Source organism: Oratosquilla oratoria, chromosome 33 (assembly GCF_046742065.1).
Source record: "Oratosquilla oratoria isolate Oo_2021 chromosome 33, ASM4674206v1, whole genome shotgun sequence".
Taxonomy (NCBI): domain Eukaryota; kingdom Metazoa; phylum Arthropoda; class Malacostraca; order Stomatopoda; family Squillidae; genus Oratosquilla; species Oratosquilla oratoria.
Window position 1 is genome coordinate 37,218,282 of NC_134809.1, and position 23,280 is coordinate 37,241,561.

Here is a 23,280-nt window from a genome sequence, read left to right on the forward strand (position 1 = left end):
CAGTTCTTTGGTAGAGCACACAATCATCCATCTCATTCCACCACAAAGCACAATCAGATTTATATAAAAAAAAAAAAAAAAATAGCTGCAGCTTACTACTCAAAGAAGCTCTTCAAGACAGACTATCAAACTCATTACTCCACCAAACCAAGCATCCCCACAGAAAAATCCCTCTCATGAGAAGCAAGAACTACACCAGCACACTTGTGTTCAGCCCTCATACTACCAACACTGTTAAGGAAAGTAAAAACTGAAAAGGATTGCGAATCACTGCAGGAAGACCTGAATAAGGTATGGAACTGGAGTCAGAAATGGGAAGTGGACTTCAATATTAACAAGTGTAGCATAATGGAGTTTGGAAAAAGCAAAAACAGAATATCAGGACAATATAAAATTGGAACCAAGGAGGTAAAGAAGGAGAGATCCGAAAAATATTTGGGTGTAATTATCTCAAACGACTTGTCCTATGACAAACAGATAAACAAAATTGTCAGAGAATCCTACAACATGCATCAATAAAAGTGTCATTTACATATTTGGACAAAGAAATTATTAAAAAGTTATTGGTCACACTGATAAGGCCTAGACTAGAATATGCGGCAACATTGTGGTCACCCAGTACCAAAAAGAATATAAAGAAAATAGAAAGAATCCAGAGAGCAGCAACAAAAATGGCACCTGCACTTGCAAACTTGTCATATGAGGAGAGATTGGCTAAACTGGAGTTACCAACTCTGGAGCAAAGAAGAGAGAGAGGTGACTGACCTATTGACCATCTACAGAATCATGAAAGGCACAGAAATACTCGATAGAGAGGACTTGAACTGGGACAGGAGAAGCACAAGAGGACATGGAAAGAAAATAAAAAAACATAGCTACAGAAGAGATCTGAAGAAAAACAGTTTTCCATATAGAGTGGTGGACACTTGGAACAAACTGAACAATGAAATAGTGTGCGCAAAAACCATTCATGAGTTTAAGAGCAAACTAGACACTGCGAGATACGAAGGTGGGACACCACGAGCTTAGCTCCCCTTCCCGAAAAATACAACTAGGTAAATACAGAATAGGCCTGGCCACAGAATCAAGCTGCTGTAGATGCAGCTATCACACAAAGGACACTTAGCACCTCATCCTACACTGCTCTAAACTATTCTTACATAACAAATCAATATTTCTTCCCTGACTGACTTATGAGCCTGTCTATTGGCAACAGAATGATTATTCCATTGGAGTGGACTCTGGTTTGAGTGCAGAAGTTCTGTTGGGGTGGTTTAGGTGTATCCTTTTATTATTTTCTATGCTTTATTTTGTGTAATTTGTAAAGTGTATATGTTTTGCTTATTGTTGGGAACCAAGCTGTAGAAGCATAGTCAAGTATGGTTCTTATGAATTGTTCATAGACATCAATTAGTCCAAATCCCATGCTTGCAATTTATTATAGTATATTTATTTTATTAATGATTTTTACTGGCAAATCTTTGACATCCTGGCTGAAGTTCATATGAGGATCTAAAGTGAGGCATGGAATTTTTGGGTTCTTTTCCAGTGGAAGGGTTTATTAGTTTAATTTCAATGTTGGGTGTGATTTTTCATTTGTGACTGTCAAGAGTAATGTTATTAATGATGTCTGGGGTGAGGCTTCCATTTTATTATTTCTGAACCATTGTTCTAGTTTGTCAAAGTGAACTTGAGTGTTTTACCTGCTATTTTGTAATTGCTAAGCTGGATTACCATCATCATGTTGTCTGTGTAGGTATTTTGGTGTTATGTTGTATTACCCCCAGGGTACCAAGCTTACTCACATATTTCCTCATTCCCTCAAAATTAGCCTTTCTAAGAGAGGCAGAGAGGAAAAATTTGAATGTTTTTGAGATGAAGTGTCTGAAAAGTATGGTAGGAATTCCAAGGTTTGATAGAGTGAGAAACAAGGAGGTGAGGAGGGGAGTGGAGGTGAAAAAGGAGATGGAGATAGGGTTGATGAAAGAGTATTGGGATGGCTTGGACACAGAAAGCATGAGTGAAGAAAGATTAGTAAAAGAGGTGTGGAAGGCAGAGATGGATGAAGTGAACATGAGGTGGTGACCAAAGACGAGATGAATGGATGGGGTGAAAGGGGTGTTAAGCAGGAGGGGGATGTCTGTTGAGCAGGGAAGAGAGATGGTAGGAGATAGGGGTGAGTGGAGAATGGCTGTGTATAGATGATACTATGATGTGGGGGTTAGGGAGTGTTTATGTGTGAATGGTATTTTGATGCAGCCCAAAGGGCTTTCTCCCCTTCTGTTTTTCTGCATGAGGGGGCAGAGAGGGGTGTCACCAATTAAGTGAAGCAGCCTTGCTGTGGATGTGCTGTCTTGTTGCATTGCTTCTGACCCAGGACAGTAATGGGATACAGGGATGACCCATCATCCATGAGGAGCTAAGATGAGAGGGAGGGAAGTGTGGTGGATGTGAGTGGATTGGATGGGGATGAAATGGGTGGGGGTGGACAAATGCCTTTTGACTTTGGCTACCTCCCTGGTAAGGGGGAAAAAGCCCTTGGTATATAGAATAGAAATAAAGTCAGGTGGTAATATGTTATTCTTACTATTCTTTTCTTCCCCTTTAATGCTGAATCTTTATTTCTTAATGATTGCCAATACCTAGTCTATCACCTACTAATACATTTCTTATCATCTTGTTTGTTAACAATAAGTCCAAGGTGTCCTCTCCCCTCGTAGTCTTGGTAATCAATTGTTTTAAGAAATGATCTTGTACATCTAATAAATTTTGTGCTTCCTGATCTACTAAATTGCCCCATCAGTGTTCCTGTAGTTAAAATCTCCCATGAGCACAAGGTCTGTAGAGAACCCCAATAATAAGAATCTCCTTCTTGCCTGTTTCCTCCAACCAAATTGATTCTGTACACATGTCATCATAATTGAGTTGTTGATAGTGATTGAGAGTCCTTGATAGATGCAAAGTCATATGTTGTAGCATATTGATGTATGCAAGCTTCAAGTTATTGGATTGTTTCACATGGCTTGCATTGCATGTCACTCCAAAATTTTAAATGTTCATGAATGAGAAATCCATTTAGGTCAAATTTCAAGAATGACACAATTTTGTCCAATGCAGTTTATTGGTGTCTTTTGGTGATGAATTCTGTATGACAAAATGTACCAGTAGTTCATATGTAGTAAATTATTTGCTTATCAGGAATACTTGTTCGTTTTTATTGTCTGAAATGGGATTGGCACTAATAAAAGTGCAGATCCTGGGGAAATAATATGTCTACAATTCTGCTGTTGTATTTTGTTGCATTCAGTTGGTTGTGCTTGTGTGATGTAGTAAGGTGGGTTGGTTGGGTTGAGGCCTCTTGCATAGAACTTTAAAGCTATCATTTTCACGCGAAGTTTTATAGGGAGGATTTTGGTATCTGAATGCAGGTGTTCTATTGGGGTAGGGTTGGTGTATTGTGTTATTATTCTCTGCTTTATTGAATATGGTTTGTTAGGTGTCCTTTTTCCTAATTGTTGTGAACCATGCTCTGATTCCCAGCAATGAGTGTTACCTGCCCCAATAATCTAATTGTATACAGTATAGCAAAGGTGACAGCTTTGGCTGCATCTACACACCTCTTAGTGTAGGCTATGAAAACATAGTCAAGTGTGGCACTCAAGAACTTTAATAAGTTTTCTACTGCCCAAACAAAGCCATGCTTGTAACTGATTTTAGTAAGTTTATTTTTTATTGACTTTCACTGTTAGATCATTGTTGTATATTTACCTAATTTATTTACCTAATTGTAGTATACAGGAAAGAAGTAATACTTATTGGGTCCTGTCTTCTAATCCAATTTATTATACCTAGCCTCAAATTCATATACAGTTCTAACTTAGTCTATATCCTTGATTTCCAAATATCATGTAGATTTGAATTCATGTAGTGCTCCAGCTTGTGCTTGTATCACCTTCTAAGCTGTTCCAAGTGTTTCTTAAGAACTGTAATTAGTTTTCTGCTGCTCAAACAAAACCAATGCTTGGAAATTATTTTAGCAAGTTTATTTTCTTGTTGATTTTCTTTGTTAGATCTTTCATATGTTTACCGAATTGTAGTATACAGGAATGGAGCAATTCTTGTTGGGTCTTGTCTCCTATTCTCAAATTTTCTAACATACCTAGACTCAAATTCGTGTGCAATTCCAACTTGATCTATATCCATGATTTCCAATCATCATATTTAGATTTAAACTCATGTACTGTTTGAATTTGGGCTAATATAGATGGCATGATTTCAGGACTAAACAAATTAAATGACTATCTGTCAGTAGAGAAACCAGATATAATGGGGATTATGGAGACAAAATTAAAAGGTCCACTACCACCTAATACTGTGGGACAAGGTCTATACAGCCATTGGGTGAAAAATAGAAAGGAGAAACAGGGTGGAGGAGTCATGTTTTTTACTAAGAAAGGCTTAAATGTGACAAAGATAACAAAAGGAAAAAATAATGTGGAATTGATTATGATTAAAGTTGAAAACATAGACATGAAATGTTGAAAATTTGTAGTAATATATGTGCCCACAAAAATAGTCTTGGACAGATAGTGATCATTCCAAAATGTTGGAAGACACAAAGAATGCATTAATTGAATTACTGAAAGGAGGAAACATAGTAATTATGTGTGACTTTAATTCAAAAGAAATATGTTGGGAAGAAATTACAGTGAAAGGTGGAGACCTTTGGGGAAATATTCTACTGGATAAGACCATTGAATACACATTGACTCAATGGGCAAAGGAAAATGCCAGGTATAGAAACAATGAAGAACCATCAAGACTAGATTTAATGTTTACATCAGAGCCTAAAATCGTGGATAAAATTAAATACAAGACACTAGTTGGGAAGTGACCACATACTAATAGAGTTTGAACTAAAAGAACAAATTGATTTGAGAAGAAATGCGAAGCATAGAATAGGAAGACTAATGTACAATAAAATGGATTTTGAGAAATTCAGAAAATTCTTTCAAAATTCAAACTGGGAAAACTTCTTAAATGAAGAAACAATGATGGAAGAGAAATGGAACACATTAAAAGAAAATTATAATGAGGTAATAGACAAGTACATACCAAAGAAGAAACAAGAATGGGTGTACATAAAGTGCTGGTACAACAAAAAATGTAATGAGGCTAAAGATAGAAGAGACAAAGCCTGAAAAAGATGGAAAAAAGAAAAAAAAGAAGTGGCAAATATACATCAAACTAAGAAACAAATATGTAAAAATATGCAGGGAAGAAAAGGGAAACTGAAAAGTACATGATAGAAAAAAGCAAGGACCAACCTAAAGTATTCTATAGGTATGTGAATGACAAACTAAAAGATAAATGTGAAATAGTGAAACTGTGTTAAGGGAATGCGGGATATATAGATGTAGAAATGGCTGAAATTATGAACAAACATTTTAAATCTGTATTCATAATTGAAAGTACACAAAATTGGGAGGAAGGACAGAAAGATCCCCCACCCCCCAACATGAAAGAAAGAAATGTGACAAAGAAAGAAATGAGGGACCAAATAAAAAACCTTGATGTCAGAAAATCACATGGGCCAGATGGAATTGCAAATTGGATATTAAAAGAATGTATAGATGAACTAACAGACAAAATACACAAGATAATTGATTTCTCACTCAAAGAAGGAAAAGTACCACAAGATTGGAAAAATGCAAATATTGTACCAATATACAAAGGAGGGGACAAGGAAAATCCAACTAACTATAGACCGGTCTCCCTTACAAGCACAATAGCAAAAATATGTGAAAAAGTTATCAAAAGTAAATGGATTAAACATTTGGAAGAGAATAATATACTAAATCCAAAACAATTTGGATTTAGATGTGGAATATCATGTGCCACAAACTTTATTTGCTTTTACGTTAGGCTAATAGAAATAATGCAAGGGATGAATGGGCAGACTGTGCCTTCTTAGATCTACAAAAAGCATTTGATAAAGTACCACACAAAAAGCTACTAAGAAAATTTGAAATAATAGGTGGAGTACAAGGAAAGTTATTAGAACAGATGGAAGATTTCTTGAATGGGAGAAAAATTAGGGTGGTACTTAGAAACAAGAACTCGACTTGGGAAGAAATGGTAAGTGGAGCCCCACAAGGTTCTGTATTGGCTCCAATAATGTTTGCCATATATATAAATGACATGGATGAAGGTGTGGAATGTTATATGAATTTCTTTGCAGATGATGCAAAAAATACTAAAAAGAGTAAGTACAGAGGAAGATTGTAAATCATTACAAAAAGATCTGGATAAGGTCTGGGAATGGAGTCAAAATGTGAAATGAACTTCAACATCAAGAAATGTAGTATAATGGAATTTGGAAAAAAGTAAAAATAGAGTATCAGGACAATATAAAATTGGTACAAATAAAGTTAAAAAAGTTAACTCTGAAAGGGACCTAGGAGTAATCATCAACAATGACATGGCACCAGACAAACATATGAACAAAATAGTTGGAGAAACCTTCAATTTACTAAGATCCATGAAAGTGGCCTTTGACTACTTGGATGAAGAAATGCTAAAGAAAATATTAGTTACATTGATAAGACCAAGATTGGAGTATGCTGCGACACTATGAACACCCAGTACTAAAAAGAATATAAAAAAATTAGAAAGAATTCAAAGAGCAACAACAAAGATGGCACCAACACTCTCCAAACTGACATACAAACATTGTCCAAACTCAAACTACCATCCCTGGAACAAAGAGAAAGAGAACAACTAACCATCTACAGAATCATGAAAGGGATGGAAGTCCTTGATAGAAATGATTTACTAAAGTGGGATAAAAGAAAATCAAGAGGACATGAAAAGAAACTTAAAAAGGATAATTATAGAAGAGATCTGAAAAAGAAAAGTTTCCCACACAGAGTGGTGGATATCTGGAATAAATTGGATGAGGAAACAATAAGTGCAAAACTATACAAGAATTTAAGAACAAACTTGATGCTGAAAGGTACAAAGATGGGTCACTACAAGCATAGTTCTCTTCATGTAAAATATAACTAGGTAAATACAACTAGGTAAATAAATACACACACCAATGATCCATTGTCTGGAACAGACGTTTAAAATGAGGTCTGGAGTACAGCGCTTTTTTGCCAAGTTGGAGATCATATTTAAAAGCTACTTTGATATCCAATTTTTTTGAGTAGGTTAACAATTCCTTAGTATTGTTAACCTACTCAAAAAATTGGATATCAAAGTAGTTTTTAAATATGACCACACCATTAAGAAAACTTTAATTAAGAACAGCCCTCTAAACAACAACGATGTGGTCTATAAAATTCCTTGCCAAGATTGTAATAAATTTTAAATTGGACAAACTGGGAAAAACTTGGAAACAAGAATTTCCCAACATAAATATAGTGTGAGATCTGCACAGGAAAATAATGTGTTATTCCAACATAAAACATTATACAACCATCATATTGATTGGTCTAAGGCAACAATTTTAGCTAAAGGAAAAAGCCTACAAGAAAGAAATATAATAGAATCCTGCTTAATATCAGGCATGTTTGACAAAAATATAAACTTAAGCTATGGTCATTTTAAATGTGATAAATTGGTAACCCAAATGGTCACCGAGATCTTTCCGCCAGATTGAGCCTTATGTGTTGGTCAGGTCGATAGGGGTAAGGTCATCCCCCCTCCTCACATTGTATTGTCTCCCCTCTTCCCCCCTATGGTTGCACCTGATACTTATATTTAAACCCAACTCTGTATCTCTGTTATTTAGTCTGAAGATGTAATATACAAAAGTACTTACTGTCTACAAGTTTCCTTTCTCCTGTGGTTATTTTGTATATATATGTATATATATATATTATATATATATATATATATATATATTATATATACCCGGTATGTATAGGTATACATATGTATGTGTGTGTATACGTATATATATATATATATATATTACAAAGGATTACAAAGGTGGAGCATGCCGACAGGAGACCTTTTGATCCATATCTAGGTCGGATGCAAAAAAAAAAAAAATAAAAAAAAAATAAAAAAAAATCATATTAATAATAAATAAAAACTATAATAATGTAAATAACAAATAAAATACATAAATAAATGCATAGGTATAGTTCAATAACAAACAAACAGGTAAATAGTAAATGATAATTAATTGACATATAACTAATAATAAATGAAAATCAGACAGACAAATGATAACAAAACAAAAACAAATAATATAACATAAATTATAATCATTACAGCATCTTAGGTATTTATCTAAATGATTCTTAAAGCTTCGAACTGAACTACATTGCACTACCTGTGCAGGAAGTTTATTCCATTCATTAACTACACGGTTGGCAAAGTTGTTTCTACCTACTTCCAAATTGAATCTATTTCCGGACAGTTTGAGACCATTGTTTCTTGTCTGATTCTCATTCAATATGAAAATTTGGTCACTTTTGATGTCAATTCCCTTTAAAATCTTAAAGACCTGTATCAAGTCACCTCTGAGTCTACGCTTTTTTAGGGAAAACAGATTCATGTGCTTAAGTCGATTTTCGTATGATTTATTTTTGATATTTGGAATCAGTTTTGTGGCTCGCTGTTGTACTTTTTCCAGTCTGTCAATGTCTTTAATGAGATTCGGTGACCATACAGAAACAGCATATTCCAAATGTGGACGAACTAACGATTTATATAGCTTGTTAATGAGTGATGGACTTTTGAAATCAAAAGATCGCGCAATCAATCCCAGAATCTTATTTGCTTTCTCAGAGGCTGAAATACACTGCTTGGATGATTTGAGGTCGTTACTGATAATTACGCCGAGATCTTTTTCACTATCCACTTTTGTTAACGAATTTCCAAATAACTTGTAATCGTACTTACTGTTATTTTTACCTATGTGCATTAGCTTGCATTTACTTGTGTTAAATTTCATTAGCCACTTTTCAGACCATTTCTGTAATTGATCTAAATCTTCTTGAATATCTAATTGGTTTGAGTGATCATTTGCCACTCCGCACAGTTTTGTATCATCAGCAAATTTGGAAACAGTAGATTTTAGTCCATGGTCTATATCATTTATATATACTATGAATAGAAGTGGCCCAAGAACGGAACCCTGAGGAACTCCACTTGCAACACTTTTCCATCCAGAAGTTTTTCCATTTAAAACAACTCTCTGTTTTCGACCTTTCAACCAATTACTAGTCCAACCTAATAGGCTACCACTTATTCCATGCAAAGCTAATTTAGTAAGTAGTCTTTCGTGTGGGACGGTATCAAAAGCTTTTGCAAAGTCTAGATATATTAAATCTATATTGTTTCTTTTGTCATAATTCGAGATAACTGTGATGTAGAATTCGAGTAAGTTAGTCACGCAAGAACGTTTCCGTCTGAAACCATGCTGGCTATCATTTATCAAACGGTTACTTTCTAAATGATATTCGATAGCATCTCTGATGATATATATATATATATATATATATATATATATATATATATGTATTGATAGTATGTATGGGCAGGATATTTTCTCTTGTACTTTATTGAAAGTGATGGCTAATTGTGCATTTATTATTTTCTTAAATGTATTTTTCATATGTCTTACTCTGGACTTATGTTCCTTTGAAAGGAGGTTTATGACTTAACTGTAGGTGGTCGTGTTTGCTATATTGTGATTTGAGGTTCAAGACACTTCTTCAGCAGCTTTTAGGAATATTCTATCTGGTCAGGATAATAATTATTCTGGTGTCTTATTTAATGATGTTACTTTACATACTTAAGTTTATATACTTGCTCAACACTGGGAGAGGTTACCGGTCACCTGGGAGAGATTACCTGGTAACTCAGACAGTGATGAAATGTCATGTGCAAGGGGAAGCCTCTGACTTCGTGTTGTGACAAAATGTCATGCTTGGCCTTGTGGCATTTTTGTCTTGGGCTTGGATTTGTGGGGTTATGTCTCATGCTTGAGTTTGTGTGGTAATTTGTCTCATGCTTGGGAGGGCCCCAAGGTCATCTGCTTGTATATTTAGATTTGGGATCAACTCTTTAATGTATAATGCTTCTAAGATTGGAAGGCATCTATCATCTGCACACATTTCCAAAATCTCAGTGTTTTCTTCTAGGATGTTACTTGTTAATGTTGTGCCATGTAGTGCTGCACATAGTCTTGCTCTGCTTTTTTTTTTTTTTTTTTTGTGCATTTTGTGTAAAACTGAATTTTTTCAAGTTCTACAATAATGGGTAAACATTCTAAGGGTTCTAGCACTGAACCTAGGCTCCAGAGGAAGATGCTTACTATTGCAACGTGTCTGCTAAATATTCAGGTGGCTGTTAAGGAGATGAAAAACGAAAATTTTAATGTCTGCTGGAAAAAATGAAGGCCAAAAGTGGTTCACGGTTATAAGGGTTTCTATCCTGATGAAATCTACCACTGCAGTTGATAAAGCAGTGAAGCTGGCAAAACAACTAGGAGATAGTTTCAACTATATGACCTATGGTGATGTTAATGATCTGCTCGAGGCCTACTCAGATCTGTTAACAGATGAAGACCAGGTAGAGATGACAAAGTCAGCAAGTGAGGAAGAAGAAGAACAAGTGGTTCCAGGGGATGAAGAAGAAGGCCTATCACTGGAAGACCTCACAACTCTGGTGACAAAGGCTAAAGAATTGGACCCCCAAATGATTTGTTCGTTGCAGTTCAGAAATGTAATAGACGGAGGCATTGAAGTCTATAATATATTTATTTATTTCATTTATTTATTTATTTATTTTTGCGGGGCAAGTGCCCGCTCGGACCTCGACCTTGTAGGTAGTCCGGAACAATTCATATACACGGTCTATTGTCTACGCGATGCCACTGTTTTTTGCAGCGGCACTCTGATCTTAGTGGAGGGAAGGGGGTACCCCTCAGCCGCAGGCGGCGACAGGGGGATAGTGTGCCTACAAGAGGCTGAGGGTTGCCTCGGAAGAGGAGACGGTGAGGTGTCGCGCCACTCCAGCCGCGGTGAGCGGCGGATGAGTCCTAGGCGAAGGATGACCATGGCTCTACACTCAACAAGTATTTGGGGTTGTTGTTGTTGCACCTCGCCCCCACAGAGTTTGCAGCGTTCGTGATTGTCTCTTCCTGCGCGTAGCACTTGCCACCCACAGCGATATCCTAGGCGGATCCTGGGGACGGTAGATTCCGCCCATCTACCCGGAGGCAGGTGGACTGCCTCGTACCTATTTACCGAAATATGAAGTTTGCTGCTTTTGTTGGTCTTGGCCATTACTCTGGCCTTCTTGATGGTGACGCCCTGGATCTGTTGTGATCGTGAGTGCCAAGGGCAGTGTGATGATTCTGAACCCCGTCGCTGCCTTGGCAACATCATCCACACATGTTCCCTGGAATCCCGATGTGACTGGGGATCCAGCGAAATACGGCAGACCTTCCATGCTGGTCCAGAAGGTGTAGCAAGTGCTGGATTGATGTACTTAGACGTCATCCGTTGTCTTCACAGACAGAATGACGTCAGTAGCACCCCTTGAGTCTTTGTAGATCACGACTGCCCCCTGCCCAGCAGAGAAAGCATGGCCCAGGGCTTTGGAGATGACAGCAAGCTCCGCCTGAAGGTTAGAGCTTCCGTCACTCACTCTATAGAGCGGTTACCCCACCGGCGGCTGTAAAAGCCACGACACACCTTCCCGTGAAGGGGCCCACAGTGCCGTCCGTGTAGTACGTCAAAATCGTTTGGGAGGGGGATGGTGATGGGCCCCATGGCTTCAAAGACCATGAATCGCAACCGTGCCGGGTCGTAGCCAGCCTTCCTTCCGTTGAGGTACAAAAGTTGAAAGCTGGCGCAAAGAGATCGCCATGGGGGAGGGGACACATAGTCTGCATGAGGGCCGTCCAGAGCACGTCGCCGAACCAATTTCCAGAGTTCAAAAGCGCGGATCACCACATGGGCTTTCTAGGAGTGACCAGTAGAGTCTCCTTCGGTTTCTTGGACACTCAGGAAGGAGGTCTTCACCTCACTGTCTCTTGGGCCTGTCAAAAATCGGACGAGAAGACAGGAAGAAAGCCTCTCCGCCAGTAGGCGAAAGATGTCTCCCGCGGAGGCCTGGTTTTGGAGGACTTTAAGTTTGTGCCACGGACTGTGCCGGAGGGATATGAGAGCCACAGCGACATAATCCACCATCGAACGTACCGCTTGAATATACATCCGGAGGGCCTTGTGCCCAGCACCTAGCCGGGGTCTCATCGTGGCTCTGAGAAGATTTAATTTCATCTTCGTGGCCTCACGAAGGTACCTGACCTCCGGAGCGAATGAGAGCTTGGCGTCGATCCAGATGCCCAAATGTTGATAAGTGGGCATCCAAGGGGAGGGTGTCGCCCTGAAGAGTAAGATGGGGGCGTTGCTACTGCGTCCTCAGATTCGTTGCTCTGGTCTTGGCAGTTGAGATCTTCAGTCCCAGCCTTCCACATTTCTGAGAGAGGTGATTAACTGCCCTCTGAGCCCTGCGAAGGAAGCTGCCGCCCCCCAATGTCCACCAACGTGAGGTCGTCCGGATAACAGCGGAGGCGAGAATCCTCCCCGAGATCAAAGAGAGCCAGGTGCTCCATGAGCACGTTGAAGAGGATGGGATTGAGAGAGCCCCCTGCGGAGTCCCATTTTCCATCCTGTGGTATGAGGATAGGTGTCCCTGGAAGCGCCTTCTTGCTATTCTGTCCTTGAGGTAGTCTGCAATCCAGGTCAAGATTCTGCCTTGGACACCCTTAGCAGACAGAGATGCAAGAATAGCAGAAACCCTTCCTTGAATGCTTTTTCCAGGTCCAGAAACACCACAGTTGCAAGTTGACTACCGACCAGTCCAAGAAGGATCGTCACACTGTCAGTTGCTGACACTCCTTTAATAAAATCATACATATTGTGATGGAAAGGTTCCATCCACCACAGGAGGCGATTGAGGACCATCCACTCAGCGGTCTCTCCAATACAGGACGTGAGATATGGGCCCATGGCTGTGTAGGTCCCTGGGCTTGGGGATCGGAACGACATCCTCCTTTTTTCACTCCGCAGGGAGTCGCCTCCCCCCTCCCTCCCTTCGAGGAGGCATTGATGAGTGCCAGTGCTGCCCAGGGCCCTCGCATGTGGGCATTTGCCTGGGGGCCTCAATTCGAGCCTGGACTTGCCGTCCATGAGGCTGCCAAAATAATGATAATAATACAAAAGAGATAAAAGAAAACCTGAATATTTTACCCTAATCTCCGATTTTTGCGTTAGAATCAAAATATGAAATGTTTTCCTTTACCCTTTCTGCAATAGGGACAATAATGAAAATTTTTAAATCTGTTAGATTATTTCACAAAGCAATAGCTAAAATGTCCACGTGAAAAACTTTTTTACATACACATACCAAAAAGGAAAAGGCATAAAATCATTCCCACCCATTCCATCCCTGAATACACTCCACACCCCTCCACCCTCCCTCTTATCTTAGCACCTCCTGGATGACGGGTCATCCCTGTACCTTGTCCACTGCCCTGGGTCAGAAGCAGTGTCGCAAGACACAGCACATCCACAGCAAGGCCGCTTCATTAAATCGGCGACCCCCCCTCTCCGTCCCCCCATTGCATAAAAGGAGAAGACGGGGAGAAATCCCTTCGGGCTGCGTCAAATTTTGTTCACACATACTACCTCATCCCCCCGTCCGTTCCACCTCATGCATCACAACATCATCCATATACAACCATTCTCCATTCACCCCTGTCTTCTGTCCTCTCCTGTCCTTCCTCAACAGACATTCCCCTCTTCCCCAAAGCCCCCTTTACCCCATCCATCCACCTCATCCTAGGACGTCCCCTCATGTTCACTCCCTCCACATCTGCCTTCCATACCTCCTTTACTAGCCTTTCTTCACTCATTCTTTCCATGTGTCCAAACCATCCTAATACTCTTTCATCAACCCTATCTCCCAACTCCCTTTCCACCCCCGTTCTTCTCCTCACCTCCTCATTTCTTACTCTATCCAGCCTAGTAACACCCATCATACTTCTCAGACACCTCATCTCAAACACATTCAAACTCCTTCTCTCTTCCTCTCTTATGTTCCATGTTTCTGCCCCATACAGTGCTGTTGGCACAATCACTCCTTCATACAGTCTCCTCTTAGCATCCATTTCCAAATGTCTATTCCTCATTACACTTTTTAATCCACCAAGGCATTTACTCGCTTCTCTCAATCTACATTCTACCTCCACCTTCACTCCACCTTTTCCTGCCACATTTGCACCCAAGTATCTAAAACTATCCACTTCCTCCAGTCGCTCTCCCTTAATGCTCACTTCCAGTCTACTGCCACTTTCACCCCTTGTACATCTCATCACCTTACTTTTACCCACATTCATCTTTAGCTTTCTTCTATCACATACTCTCCCAAACTCTGTCACCAACTTCCTCAGTCCCTCCTCCGATCCTGCCACAAGCGCAGTATCGTCAGCAAACAACAGCTGGCTCACCTCCCACTTTTCTCCATTTTCTTTAACCATCTCCAATCCCTGACCCACTACCCTTGCATTTACCTCTCGCACCACCCCATCCATATATAAGTTGAACAGCCAGGGCGACATAACGCATCCTTGACGAAGTCCCACCTTTACCTCGAACCACTCACTCTCTCCATTTCTAATCCTGACACAAGCTCTACTACTCTCATAAAAACTCTTGACAGCTCCTAGAAGCTTTCCTCCTATCCCATATATCTGCATAACCTCCCACAGTGCCTTTCTGTCTACCCTATCGTAAGGCTTTTCCAGATCCATAAAAGCCACACAAAAAAAAATCCTTCTCCTTCCCTATAGCTTTCTCACATATTTGTCTTACCACAAAGATCTGATCTACAAAACCTCTACCCGTCCTAAATCCACACTGTTCCTCACCAATTACTCCCTCTGTTCCTCTCCTAATCCTCTCAGTCAAGATCCTCCCATAAGCCTTCCCAACTACACTTAACAAGCTAATCCCTCTGAAACTACTACATTCACACTTGTCCCCTTTTCCCTTGTAAAGTGGAACTATACAGGCACTCCTCCAGTCCTCCGGCACTCTACCCTCTCTCCAGCAAACATTAAATAACCTCACCAGCCAGTCCACTATCACTGTACCTCCTTTTTTTTTTTTTTTTTTTTTTTTTTTAGACATTCTGCATGGCATCCATCCAGACCAGGTGCCTTACCTGCTTTCATCATCTTAACAACTGCCTTCACTTCATCCTTCCTTATTTCTCCTCCATTTTCCTCACTCATCATTCTCATTTTCTTAGCATTTCCCACTGCAGCTATCTTTCCTTCCCTATCCTCCTTCACATTTAGCAACTCCCTAAACTATTCTGCCCATCTTCCCCTTACTGCCTTCTCTTCCATTATCATCTCTCCATCTGCACCTTTTACCTTTTCCTCTCTACTTGATTCACCTCATCTTCCTCTCTTAATTTCTTTCCAAATCATCTTTTTATTACTTTAAAAATGTTCTGTCATACTCTTACCCCACTTCACATCTGCTCTCCTCTTTGCCTCCTTTACCTTTTGCTTTACTTCTCTTTTCTTTTCTTTGTACCTCTCATATGACTCCCTCATCCTATTTTGTAACCAATCTGTGAAAGCTCGCTTCTTCTCTTCTACAACCTTCTTTGTTTCCTCATCCCACCATTCACTACCCTTCCTTCTATTTCCTCCTGTCCTTCTTGTTCCACACACCATCCTTGCACATTTTGTGACTCCCTCCTTGAACCATCCCCATTCCTCCTCCACACCTAGCTCTACTCTATCCTTCACACCCTCCCACTCCTCCTTCAGCTTCTTGTACTCCTTCTCCTTTTCCTTTTCATTTAAAGAGTTCACTCTAAGCACCTCCCTACCTTTTGTCCCTTTCCTCTTTCTCCATCTATCCTCCACTCTCAACTTACCTTCCACCAAAAAAGGATCTGATATTCCCCCACCCTCTCCCCTTAGCACATGTACATCCTTAACTCTTCCTATCATAGTCCTATTTACCACTACATAATCCATCAACGCTCTATCTACCACCCTTCCATCCACCACCCTCTCCCATGTGTACTTATGCTTGACTTTCTTCCGAAACACTGTATTTGCTATCATCAACTCTCTTTCTAGACACATTTCCACCATCAACTCTCCACTACGATTCTTTCCTGGAACTCCACATTTCCCAACCACTCCATCAATTGGACCATTTCCTACCCTAGCATTAAGGTCTCCCAGTACTATTACGTTAAAATTTCTCCCTAAATCCTCTATGCACTCATTTAAATCTATCCAAAAGGCCTCCCTTTCTTCTACACTCTTCTCACTGCCAGGCCCATATGCACTTACAAAGACCCACATCTCCTTTCCCAGTTTTACCTTCATCCACATTATCCTTGAGGAAACCTCCTTCCACTCCACTACACGTTTACCTATCTCTTCACTTACTAGAATAGCCACCCCTTCCCTCCCTCGCCCTCTCTTCACTCCTGATAACCTCCCACTTACACTCCCAAACTCACACTCACCCTTCCCTTTCAACTTAGTTTCACTCAAAGCCAACACATCCATCTTTCTTCTCACAAACATACTACCTATCTCTTCCCTTTTACTCTCATCTGTACCACATCCACGCACATTAAAAGACCCAAACCTTAGGGTGCTGTTCCGAAAACTCCCAGATCTTCTTATGCCTTTACTTTTTCGTTTAGGAATGTCCCCTGTGGGGCTACAAGGAGAAGGATGCCTAGTCCCACTCCCCGTCCCTTTCTTCTCGCCTCTTACGATCCAAGTGGAAATACTTGGTGGCAGTATTCTTTTCCCACCACCACAGGGAATTCCTCCACAGCAGAAAATGAATACTCAGAGAAATGGTACAGGACAGCAACAAGGGGTTGGGGGACAGCATAACGGAGGGATAGTCGTAGTATAAAAGTGTCATCATTTCTCTATGAAGAGTTTTCCTCTATCATAGACAAAATGATGTGTGGCTCTGGTCCGTAGGGGCGCCCCATATAGACCCTAAAGTATCAACTGCTTGCTACTTTGCCACAATAACAAGCAGCCAATACCCAAAATATCAACTTTTTTTTTTCTTTTGTTTACCTATGCTCATTTGATTTGCTGTTTTGGCGGAGGTGGGAAGTGGTGATGGGTTGGGGGGTGGGGGATCGCGTCACTGAGAACTTTGCCCCGTGGGTGGGGGTGGGGCACTTAGACATATAAGGGCTCTAGTGCTGCCAGGTCCCCAGATTGCCTCAGGAAGGAGTATGGTATCCCGTCACCACTTGGAGCAGTATCCTTGCTCGTCATGCGAGACCGTCGAAATTCTTCGAATGTAAAGGGACAGTCCATTGGGGGCAGCCGTGGACCACATCCTCTCTACCCTGTTTGTGTCTGACTGGGGGAGTTGGGCGGAAGAAGAGCGGTCCGTAGATTGCTACGTCAACATCTCTGTCTGTTGTTTGGGCTGGGGAGGGGAGACTGCACCTGTTGCCAGGCACAGCTTCCTCCAGAGTGAGCTAACAGTGGTTTGGCTAGAAAAAGTGGAACATTACTCCAGCCACTTTTCTTCCTGGATCTTGTTGATGACCTCCAGCGCATGCCTGATGGGAGAACGCAGGAGGGCTCGTGCCTCGAGGGATGGGTGGCGCCGCAAAAATCTTCGGAATACAGTGACTCTGTGATATTGTTCCCGCACGATGTCGTAATACCACCGGTAAGCATGCTGATTTATGCTCAGCTTCGTTTTGGAGACAGCTCGTTCCGCTGCGCCTGAACGGCGGCGACGAAGTCTCGACAGAGATCGTCTATGTCCTATGCGGAGACGTAGGACCGGTACCAGCGATCAATTTCCTCATGGAAAAGGGTCCAGTTGGCCTCCCTCTATTCCAACGTCGAGGTGGATAGGGAGGTCTCCGACTAAAGTTGCAATTAGGGCAAAATGGTCGCTCGTGAGCCGCGGATCCACCATCCATTGAGCACGATGAGCAATGCACGTGGAGAGCAAGGTCCAGCCCCCCCCCCCCCCAAGATATGAGTAGCCTCCAGTGAGTTCAATAGAATGATCTCAGGTATCCCCCAGAAGCGTTGTTAGGGTGTCCCATCACTATGTACTTCACCTGGAAAAAGAAAGAATATACCCATACCAAATTTTAAATGTTGGATATATATATAATTTTTTAATGATACTACGATGTGTTCCAATTTCTCCTTGGTTACAAAAATTTACGCAGTTTAAAAAAATTATACTGTACAATTTTTTTCCAATGCGTAAGGATGTGTCTCAAAATGTGTTGAGTGTAGACAGGGCTGAAAAAATGAAAGGCTTAGATTATATAATAATAATAATATATGGTTTCTACTATCGCGGGAGGTTCTGGAACGGAATCCCCGCGATAATCGAGGGATGACTGTGTGTATGTATATATAATATATATATATATATATGTGTGTGTGTGTGTATGTGGACATGCATATATGTATATAATTATATATACATGTATGCAAGTTATAGCCCCCGCGAAAGGCCTCGAATACTCTTTTAACGACCGAATCTTTTGAAAATGTGTCCACCATGCTACCTTTCACAGAGTTGTATGTTTCTGGCACTCCTTATAAGAGAAAAATACACATAGAAGAAAGTATGGAAAATAGAAAAGAATGAAACAACAGACTATTTTTACACCTAGCCATAGCGCAGTAGAAAAATACGAGATATCAGGGGAAAAGTCTAAGATGTAGTCCCGCCGTATTTCAGACAAAAACATCAAAAATGGCATGAGAGGGAGTGGGTGGGGATGGGGGTGAGGGAGTGTGTATGAGAAATAAATTGACGCAGGAAGGGAATTCTCCCCGTCCTCTTTTCTGCTTGAGGGGACGGAGAGGGATAGGGGTCGCCGATTTAATGAAGCGACCTTGCTGTGGATGTGCTGTGTCTTGCGGCACTGCTTCTGAGCAGGGGTGACCTGTCATCCAGGAAGTGCCAAGATAAGAGGGAGAGTAGAGGGGAGAAGAGTATGTAGGGGATGGAATGGGTGGGAGTGGTTTCTATGTTTTTTTTTCTTTTTCTACCTTGTAAAGGGGAAAAAGCCATTGGAATATGTATGTAGAGAGTATGTTTAACTCGGGTGAATTAAAGGCTGGTAGTCTTTAATGTGCCAGACAGCTTTCTGGTCTATAAATACAAGGCAAGCTCCGTTCAAACATCGAAGTGTTGCCAGAAACATTTTCTATATACATTATTTACAGGATTGCCAAAACATGGATGTATAAAAAGTTTCGTCGCTTCGACTTGAACGACGGCGAGAGGCGCCGGATAGGCTGTTGTCCGCGCAGGTGTCTTGACGACTTCTTTGTTCAAGTAGAGGGCTTCAGGTGGCTTGACTCGAGATGCATTGAGTCTGTTCATCGTTATGGGCGTCGCCAGGAAAAGTTGGTGAACTGGGTCACGCGGACAATTGACTTTGCCTTCGAGAGATATGCGAAGGCGTCGGAGTATCCTTTCGTAGCATATGCGTGCGTGTGCACGCTAGGCATCGAAGGGAGATGATAATGTATATATGTATATGTGTGTGTGTGTTTCATAATTAAGACATTTTTTCTGGACTTTAAATGTACCCTTAAACCCTGTGCATCCTTCTGAAGGGCTGAAACACTGTCAAAGTGCACATGAAACCACTTTATTTATTTATTTATTTTTTGGGGGGAGAAGACCCCCAGCTTTTGCAACAGAGAGTACCCCACGTACTCTTCTGTTGCACATTTATGTTTGCACTGCATGATATACAACTTTGCAATATGTTACATTTTGGCTGGAATACAGACTTACATACTTGTCAAATTCTGGGAGTGATACCCCACCCTCCAAAATTTCCTCTGTTTACTGTACCCATTGGTATTTGGTCCAGCCTACGCCCCTGTTTATGATATCTCGTATTGTTTCATGAAGCTACTCATTAACAGTTCACCCAATTTTTTCAACCCTTAAAGGAAAAACAGTGATTTAAGCGTTTTTTTTTTCCAAATTACTCGATATAAACAGCGTCTTGAGGTCTCAAAACAGGTCTCATCAAGATAGCCGCCGCGAATTCTCAATAGCTTCACTTTTGAAACGACAGATGCTCGATCCAGTCTTTGAAATCAGTGCTGCAGCGCCACCTGGTGAAGGAAGAAAGGCCTGACAATATGTATGAGATATGGTTTTTGATAATCAGGGGAAAAAATTATGCTCACCCTGTATGTATGCAATTATATATATATATATATATATATATATATATATATATATATATATATGCAATAAAACAATAGGAACATGTGTTCACAAATGCGTAAGTAACCACTAGGAAAAATAAACTAACGAAGCAGAGCGCTTTCGTATAATCACATCTTCACTGCAGATACAAAGGAGTTATAATTCCTTCTTTGTATCTGCACTGAAGATGTGATAATACGAAAGCGCTCTGCTTCGTTAGTTTACTTTTCCTAGTGGTTACTTAGGCATATATATATATATGTGTGTGTATATATATATATATATATATATATATATATATATATATATATATACATATTTTGTGTATGTATATTTGTTTAATAATAAAGGTGACACTATGTACATTACATGAAAGACTTATTTTATGTCGGGATAGTACCAAAAACTGTACCTGCGAGTGAATTGTGGAAGGTGTAACCATGATATAAGCTTACAGAATGCAAGGCAGAGGAAAATTGTGTAAATGCACAAAAAAAAAAGGAAGTATACGGAAATAAGCACATTTTTCGTAAAGAAGAAACGTCAATAATTTGGAACAGAATGGACCAAGTCTCGCAGGAAAAATAAGATATGGTTCAAGGCTGGTTATATTTGCCAGTTAGAAATAAAACACCCAAGAATTGAAACAGGAGAAGAATTTTATTTACTTTTTTCTGGGAAAGGATGGGTAGTCAGATTTACAGATCTGTATACAATCACAGTGTACATAAGTGAAAATAATGGTGATGTGTTTGTTTCGGACATCAAATTTCAAAAATAAATGCGAACATAATTGAGGAAAATATTAGTGGGGAAGGCTATCCACTCTCGGGAAATTATGGCTCTGACATTGAACACAATGTCTGAAATTAGTACAGTGAAAATAAGTAGAAAAATGTACAAGTCCTGCCTGAGCAAACTTCCATCCTTGTCGGAAGGCGGGCAGTAACTCAGGAGGAAGAGTAAATGGCACGAGGTGTTGGGTATTGGTGGCGACCAGGTTTCTCGGGAGGGAGCCGAGGGCATGCGAGTGGAGTGAGGGGCAGTTGCTGCACCAGCTTGATGCCATGTGCATCTCGTTACCCGTCCTCTTCAGCGTTACCAGCAGCTCCGCCAAGGGACGGTCGTCACTTGCGCCTTGCGAAGCTCGTTGGGCTGGCAGTGTGTGTGTACTCGGCGTGCTGAACGACAGCTACGCTGGTCCATCATGATCAGTTTCGCTGGAGTACTAAATTTTTTGTACAATTCGCTGCTTGTTCTGTTCATTGCAGCCCACTTATTAGTAGGTGGCGCAGTAAGCATTCCCTCCTTCTCGTATATGTGTGCCTGACATGCAACATTTCGTTATCTTTAGTCCTTGCGCGCCTATAGTGACCCAATACCTTTCCCGCTTCCATGTCATAATCACCTGTTTGTACAGGTTTGTATTTCCCCTTCAATTCCTTTGCCCGTAATAGGGAATGGAGGTGGGAGGGGAGGGGGGTTAGAGCAGTGTTGTGATATCGTGCCCCCAGGCAGCAGCAATTGACAGCTGACTGCTTCGTGTGGTGTGTGCTTATAATATATGTTGATGGTCGAGGTCGTCGACTCTAGCATTGCCTTACTATTGTTCAATTGCCTGTTGCCTCGAGCAAGCTGGTTGTGATGGTATGTCGAGTTCCGTCGACACTGGTGGCGTCGCGCTTACGGTGGCGGCAGCAACGGCACCCGTGTTATTTTCGTTTGGCCAAGCTACAGGGGGCTCCGGACGGCACCGAGGCTACACTTAGCAATATATAGCTAAAGCGGCACGCCATTCTGCTCCTCTGCGGCAAGACAAACAAACTCGAAGTTGCTACTGGTATTGCCCAAGGAGGGAGAGGGGGGAGGGGGAGCAGGAGCATTGACATAGTAGCTAAAGAACGGAGGGCCATGCTGGGCATTATTATCGCCGTAGTTATGGTGGCCTGCTACTATACAGTAAGTAGTCATGCCGTCTTGCATGACCTTGCCACCATCGTCCTTGATAAACCACCCCCTCCCCACCCCATCACTAATTGCACGCACATATTTATTGGTCACGGAGCCCCCTCCCTTTTCTTATCCAACCCATGCCTCGGGCATACTCCTTACAGTTTTCTTCATAGTAGCAAATAGAAACGCCATGAATCCATCCATGCCAAATATAAGAACAATCATGGTATCCTTCGTACCCCCATGCGGCGGGGCGGTGAGCTGCATTAAAAATAGAATCGTGTGGACACTGTAGAAAGTACTATGACAGTCCTCAAATAATGTTTAAGAATTAGTATTATAACGCGCATAGTCGGAAGGAATTGCATTTGTATCTAATTTGGCAGAAAGGGTAAAAGACGCTCTGTGGCATTTTGGTTGTGATCAAAACACCAGCATGTTTCCTGCTACATATTAAAGTACTGAAAACTCCAGCTGTTATGTAAGTCTAGAGTAAATTAACCTGTTGTCTACAACATACTGTTCAAGGGTCAACTGTGTACAGTACAGTGATACAGTATTAATTCTGTCCTTTGTACGGCAGTTGACTTTCGGCGCTGGAGTGTATGCGGGCATCTACATCACTCAAAACTATCAAGTCCCCCGCGTCGACGAGCCCGCCAAACTCTGGGAGAAAGTGAAAGACTTTGCAGATCAGTACAAGAAATCGGACAAAGATAAGTAAGTTGACATTTAAGTCTGTCGTATTTTCCTTATTAAATTTTGAATAATAAAATAAGGTTCCAAGCGTATACTTAAGCTTAGTCCCATCTAATAATAGGACTTCACACGATAACAGATTATTGCCGTAAGCCCAGATTTTTTTTAATATACCAGGTCGAGGAATGTCCTCATGAGAAAGAAAATGTATGTTTTTATACAAAAATCTGGCAACGGAACTTAAGCGCTATTGCATTTGTACATAGGACCGTAATTTCAAAGGTTGAGTGCAATTTTTATATTGTGCAAA

The 23,280-nt window shown here is 40.9% G+C and overlaps 1 protein-coding gene across 1 annotated transcript in view; it reads left to right on the forward strand.

The window, feature by feature from the left end:
• The first annotated feature begins 21,344 nt into the window (after positions 1-21,344).
• Positions 21,345-23,280, forward strand: part of LOC143017839 (uncharacterized) — a 32,224-nt gene continuing 30,288 nt past the window's right edge. Inside the window, exons 1-2 of the mRNA XM_076172774.1 lie at positions 21,345-21,612; positions 22,855-22,991. Coding sequence (XP_076028889.1) covers positions 21,526-21,612; positions 22,855-22,991 — 224 coding nt within the window. The 5' untranslated portion in view covers positions 21,345-21,525. The remainder of the gene's footprint in view (positions 21,613-22,854; positions 22,992-23,280) is intronic.